The 6,984-nt window shown below is 29.5% G+C and overlaps 1 protein-coding gene across 1 annotated transcript; it reads right to left on the bottom strand.

Moving 5' to 3' along the window:
* Nucleotides 1–1,767: 1,767 nt before the first annotated feature.
* On the bottom strand, nucleotides 1,768–2,224 carry LOC132740681 (trigger factor-like; the record flags this gene model as incomplete). Its single annotated transcript, XM_060728632.1, has 1 exon — nucleotides 1,768–2,224. A coding segment is annotated over one exon (457 nt), but the record flags the coding sequence as incomplete, so codon positions are not given.
* Nucleotides 2,225–6,984: the final 4,760 nt, after the last annotated feature.

Below are 6,984 nucleotides of genomic sequence, written 5' to 3'. Positions count from 1 at the left end.
TGAGGTCAAAACGCCTAACAACATAAGATTTGAAATTCTTACATATATTTAGGGAATCTCTTAAAATTGAAAAATAAGAAATATGCTCAGTTTTCAATTGAAATAGTTATTTTTTTGTGCTGATGATGATTCTGTAAAAACGGAATGAGGGAATGATTTGAAAATTTTCACACAAAAAATTGCAAGTCATTTTTATTAAAATACTTTAGCGGCTATGGTATTTTGTAACAATGTTCTATGGTTTTGTGAGAATATTTATTAGCAATATGTTCGCGTGGACATCTAGTTATTTGTGATAAAAACCTAAAGTTGCTAATATGTATTTTCATGAAATACTATTCTGACATGTGTACAAACAACCTGTACGTGTATATCTTTACGGACTACTTTTATTCATTTTTTTTTAAATTGTGACAAGAAAAATGTTCCATTTTTTTCTGATGAGGTCTGTTAACGTTTGACTTTCATGACCATAGTTTTCTTACAGCTTTTAGAGCTTGAAGAATTGTGCATGGTGCTATGAACGGCATGGGTCCATTGGTATTCACGAGGCCCGATTGCCTTGGGATCCGTATTTTATTTCAGTATTTTTCATCTTACCTTTAAAACATAAATCCGCACACTTATCTTTATTATTAAAATGCGTTTTCTATGACAATGCGTTCATGAACTTAAATAGATTGATATTTAGAAAAAAAATCATGATTTTCCCGGAATTGTTTAAAGACACATTACTAGATTGATTCTTTCTATTTCTGATTTTTTTTAACCATTGTGGAATGAAACGTTATACCACGTGGTCTTATTTCAGTAACAGCTTGCTCAAAGTCAGCAAAACAATGCTCTGTACTTTACCCATAATCATTATCGATTGCTCCCAAAAGTCACGTAAGGGTGTTGTTTCCTGTGTGTTCCTTTTAAATGATATATAAGTATTTTGTTGTATTATGTACAACATGCTGAATATTAACTGTATCTCTAAACTGAAAATTTGCATTTAATAATTTCTGAATAAGGAATTGTTAAAAATTTCAATTTCATTGTTGGTTTTGTAATTAAAATATATATTTCAGGTTATATATAAAATTTTGAACGTTTTATTTTTTAGTGAAATTTCTTCTGCAATCATATATTCGTTGTAAATACTACTGCTACTACTTTACCTGATTTTATTATTTTCTATAGAATATAGTTTAACCTACGTAACATTACTCCATGTTGCCTTATGACCATATAATGTCGATGTGGCTTAAACAACAACAAAAACAACAACAGAAACAACAAAAAGAAAGAAGCAGTTCTTTTGTACGAATTTACAAAATGTCGAGCAAATACATTTGTATATAGTTAAATGTATATATACACACTTTGTGAAAACCTCTGAAAAGATTATGATTTGAGAGTATAAAAGCATGTTTTGTCTGTTAGTGCATATTTTATATGAATTTATTATTAACTGCAGCTGTTTATAAATCACAAACATGAATGAACAAATCACCGACTTGTTAGCAAGTTAACTATAAACAAAATTTCGGTAACATTAAAGAAAACCACAAAGGCGACGTGCAATATGAATAGGAACTCACGCAATGCCACTCCTTAAAAATAACCATTGCCTCAGTCTGCATTAAAAAAAAATAAAAGAAAAGAAGAAGAAGAAGAAGAAATATATCACTTTGTTTAACAGATGATTGGTTTTGTTTATAAGAGATATATTTATATAATTATAATATATTTCAAATGAATGTAGAATTATTTCTTTATAAATCATCTATTGTCAATCTTTGCTTTGTTTATTGTAGCGATCATCGTCATTATTGTAAAATCATCCTCCTCATCATCATCATCTTCTTCTTCGTCATCATCATCACCTTCATCTTCGGAATCAAAATCAAAATCAGAATCATCAGAACCATCATCAGCGGCAGAAGAAGCATCATTATCGTCGTCGTTATCATAAGAATCATCATCAAAAGAATTAAAGTCATTAACATATGAGAAATCGTCATCATCATTATTACACGATTTTTGTTTAAGAATAATATTACTTGTGTCATATATCACTGTTTGTAAATGTGTTGATATGTATGTGTTGTTTTGGGCTAAAGGCCTTGTATCAATAAACATTTTGTCATTGTCATTAAATTCACTATCATCATTAGCAGAAGCTCCACCGTCACCATCAGCGTTGTCGTTGTCGTCATCGTCGTTATCATTACTGTAACTAACAATATCATTTGAAGGTTTTGCATTTTATTCATGTGATTATTTATGATTCTCGGTTCACTAGAACTTATTAACATAATAGGCGTTTTATTCATTTCTTTTTAATAAACACCTCAATACTTGTACAAGTTTATTTATGCTATATCATTGATAATGTCAAATATTTACACGCTCTGTTTAGAATAGAATTGAAAACACCTAAAAACTTCAATTTATAAGTTCTCCACCCCAATCTTTATTATAACAAATAAGGGCGGAGTACACTTAGGTACAATTATGCTTTATTTACGCACATTTGTAAAAGTAATTTTCACAGAAAGAAAGAATGCATTCATTATTTAATATGTTCATAATAACTTTTTATCAACACTCAGTAGATAAATACTTATTTCATTCATGATAAAACTATTTGTATATTGTATTTTGTTTTAAAATAACCTCCTTGATTTGATGATCTCATTAAAATATTTAATATCATGTTAAATATCCTCTTTCTCCCTTCATTTCCTTTGTGTGATATTGTCCGTGGAGTTTGCAGCCTGACAGCCTGAAATTTGCATTCTGACATTTATAATACAATGTATATATAAAATATCTGATTAACAAATAGTTTGTTTTCTTACCAAGACTTTTTTTCAAGATTTAATGCTTTATATCAAGGTCAAAGTTAACAGCAAATTCAAGACAGAGGAAGAAGTAGTTAGTAATATCAAAATATATTACAAAATATATCACATAATGTATAATGAATTCACCCGGGTTTTCGATATTCGTATTAACTTTTGACCAATCTAATTGACCTTAATATTCTAAAATGCTTTTAAAGCAAATGAACAAGCTTTTTTATTATTAATATTAGCAATGGAATGTAAAAGCAGCTTATCTAAAATCGCATTTAAAGACAACTTTAAAGTAATAAACACTTACTCTGCAAAAATTGACTTTACTCAAAAATGAGTTACAAATTACTGTAAAGAAAATAAGAAGATTACGTCCATATGTCGAAAGGGTTTAATATTTTTAACTTGTTTTTATTGAGCTTTAAACTTGATTACTCAGCTGAAAATTAGCTCCATGTACACATTGTGTACCAGCTTAGGATTGGTCTAAGGTTTGAGGTGCGGATTTTTGTGGTCAATCTTAAACTTAACGTAACCTTGCACACACATTTTACCTGATTTTTTGTACGGTAACAAAACTGATTACTTAGATAAAGATCCTCTTGGAAAAGAAACTGAGTAAAAAGATCCTTTGAGTTATTATCATATATATAAAGGAACGAGTATAAATTGTTAGAATTATTAACATTTTATTATATATTTTTATTTAGAGTGCGTGAAGTACCCCATGGTGTTGTATAGATGTGAATGAAGTGCGAATTTTAGTGAAAGAATGTAAATTTCATATCTACAAACCACTTTCTGCGCTTTATTGTTTATTATTCAAATGATAAATACCTTTTTATCTACTTTTCTGCGGGATAACATATTAGTGTGGTTTTAAGTTCGACAAAGTACGTTTTTTACTGAATAGAACATAAAAAGTTTATTTTGATTAATTATTTAATGTTAATTTTATACATTATTTACAATAAAATTTCTTGTTATGTTTGTAAGGTGACTGTATGTATCATTGTTTGTTACAACAAGGTACTATGAGAGTTCGGACAGACATTTTAACAAACGTAACCGCAAAAGCCGCAAGTTTTTGAAACAACGGCCTTTGTTCGATTTTGCACCGATTTTCACTTAGATCAATAAACACTTTTTATTTCAATATTTGTCACCGAGTGTTTATATATGAATCCATTGTTCAGCTGCTTTAGTCATATTTGTGTATTATGAAGATTTTGTTGCGTAGACAACCGCCCTATTTTCTCCATATTATGTACCGGATGTGATGTGATAAATTTTAATGCGGGGTCGTTTTTGATGTGGTTAGAATTTTTCTGTTTGAAAAGCTAGTCGTAACATGTGTTGGTTTAAACATTAAAACACTCATTGTTAACCTCGGGCTATCTCCTAGTCTGATTCATTTTAAATACACACATTTATAATGTATGCTTTAACGGCATCATAAATTTTCTATTGTTTATTCTTTGTATACAGAAGGTAATGGGTTTTTATGTTGTTCTTTGTTTGTTTGTTGTTTTTGTATTTCAAGAAAAGAGTAGCCGGAGAAAGTTATGAGTCAATGTTGTGACTAAACATTTAGCTACAAGTCAAAGGGTGGAGGTTTTATGATCATTTATATATAACTTTGTCAATTCCGAGTATTTCGCGGTAATGTCCAGTTCATTTTTCGGACTATTATAATATACCATATAACTTGATTGGTGGCTATTATTTTTCTCTTACTTTTGTTTTTGTTGTTTATTTAAACATGATTATATTGTTCAAAAACATGTTGAATGATATTTACAAATACTCTCAAAGTCTTTCAGATACATAACAAAAAATGTATCAATTTATATTTAAAATGAAAAAATGTTTGATTTAAAATGGTAGAACTGGCTTTTTGACAAAGTGTTTTATTTACACATTTATTTGCTTTGATGTCCATTTTTATGACAAAAAAATTAACAACAACAACACATCATTAATTAATTTTTAAAAAGTCAGAAAGTTTTATTTCAAGCATGCACATTATACTAGTATTCCCAGAAACCATATATCAGCTAAAGTTTTAATACATTCCATCTACAAGTAAATTGTCCTCTCTTTTCTCTGATGAAAAAAATCTTAACAGAACCCCTCATCGGGCCTCCTCCCCTGAGTCGTGTAGCACATGTTTTTACTGGAGATAAAAACACGAACGGCGCACCTAGAAAAAAAAAACCGCATTATTTATCCCGGGCTTCGATTTGCGGTTTACCGTGATATGACAGCCGGGCACGGTATATATGTCATTGAGAAGGGAACATATGGAATTCGTGCACTTTATAACCTTAAAAAAAACAAATAATAAACAACGAAAAAGGTGTTCTTGCCGAGTTTGTAAAAATGATGCGCCAGCTGATCATGGTATGCACTGGTCGTATATATGGTTATATTCAGTTGCGCAAGCATGCTAAAGGTTAAGAAATGGCACTCATTGTATTCATTTTGCGCTTATTTTTGCAGCGTCATTCCTTCATAAAAATGAACAGACATATGTCAAACAATAAAATTCTGTTTGTACAATTCTATAGTTTATTTTAACTGACATAGGTACATTTGCATGTGAGTTAATTTTGTCATAATTTACAATTTTACATATTAAACATAAATACGCTTTAACTTGTCTGTATTCTTCACAACAATTTAGAATATTTTTACAAGATTATATTTGTTAAAAAATAATCTGTGTTTCCCACGAGAACCGCGTTTCTTTTATCAATAAGGCACTTGTACAAATTCTTTAGATATATGAAAATATTTTATTTTTTTGTGTTTCATATTTTTTGTCAATTAGATTAAAGATGAATTAATAATCGACTCACAGTTTACATAGTCAGTACATGTATAATTATATTACTGTCAGATATATGACAATCAAAACACAATTATCATTGTTGCCTTTCATTCGAGATTTTTTTGTCTACTTGTAATGGATATTACGTTCTTGCGTGTAAATTTATATTTTCATGAAACGTAATTATATTGTCATTAACGTTCAATTAATCCCCAAGGCTAGAAAAATCTATTTTCGTTAAAGATTCAAATACTTTTTTAGAGTTCATGTGAACTTAATTCTTTCTGTTGTCGTTTTTTCTTTCGAATATGTTAATACGCATATGATTTGTTTACCAAAGATTTGTTTGTTTCTTGGAAAGCATTGCTGTTTTTTACCGCCTTTGTTATTAGAATAAGAAAAGGTACAAAGTAAAAAACATTTTCCTGCCAGCTAATCTTGATACTGCAATATGGAACACAAGTGTTCCTGTTAGTTAGCTTAAATAAAAACAAAAATACTGTATATAAACCTTCCTTAACTTTATTCCAGCAGTGATTCATTTATATTTGTTTGTTTATTTTGATTATCTATTTAGAAATTAAAGAAATAAATCAAAACATTGAAAATAATATGGATCATGCTGTACTTTTATTATCATAGTTTGTATGGTGTACATTCTGCACCGAACATGTGTTTCAGCATTTTTGACAAACTTGAATAAAATATGAGGTTATTATATGGACGGGTACACAGCTGTCAAAACTATATTGGACGAGGTGCTAGCCGAGTCTGGCTGTGTACCCGTCCAATTCAACCAGCATTGTTCCCAACCATGTTTAATGACCTCTTTATTTCACACCATCATTTCTTAAGCATTTTGACAGGACTTTGTTACTTTAATTATAATAAGGATTTGATATGGATTTTGGACCCTCTCAAAAATAAAAAATAAAAATATAGGTTTGATATAAACTTTTGGACTCGGAAATGAAAACGAGGTTATACTTGGTGTAAAATAGATTGAATATGGACTTTGGGACTCTGAAAATGAAAAGGAGGCCAAATTGATAAGTGATCTCTATTGGCACGTTACATGATGCAAAATGCAAGTGCATTGGTTATACTTTATAAGGTAAGAAATAATAAAACTTGTTCACTCTTCTATTCTATATCTCATCATAGAACTGTCTATAAATATTTTGTCTTATAAATATATATGTAAAAATGAATGATAGGTACCCGATACCTTTGAAATACATAGTAAGTAAGTAAACCACCAAACTGCATGTGTTTGTTACTAATCATGATTTACTATCAGTCATA

This window comes from Ruditapes philippinarum, unplaced genomic scaffold (assembly GCF_026571515.1).
Source record: "Ruditapes philippinarum isolate M1 unplaced genomic scaffold, ASM2657151v2 ctg225_1_1_1_1, whole genome shotgun sequence".
Lineage (NCBI taxonomy): Eukaryota > Metazoa > Mollusca > Bivalvia > Venerida > Veneridae > Ruditapes > Ruditapes philippinarum.
The sequence above is the reverse complement of the archived record's forward strand: the minus strand, read 5'-3'. Positions and strand labels throughout refer to the sequence as shown.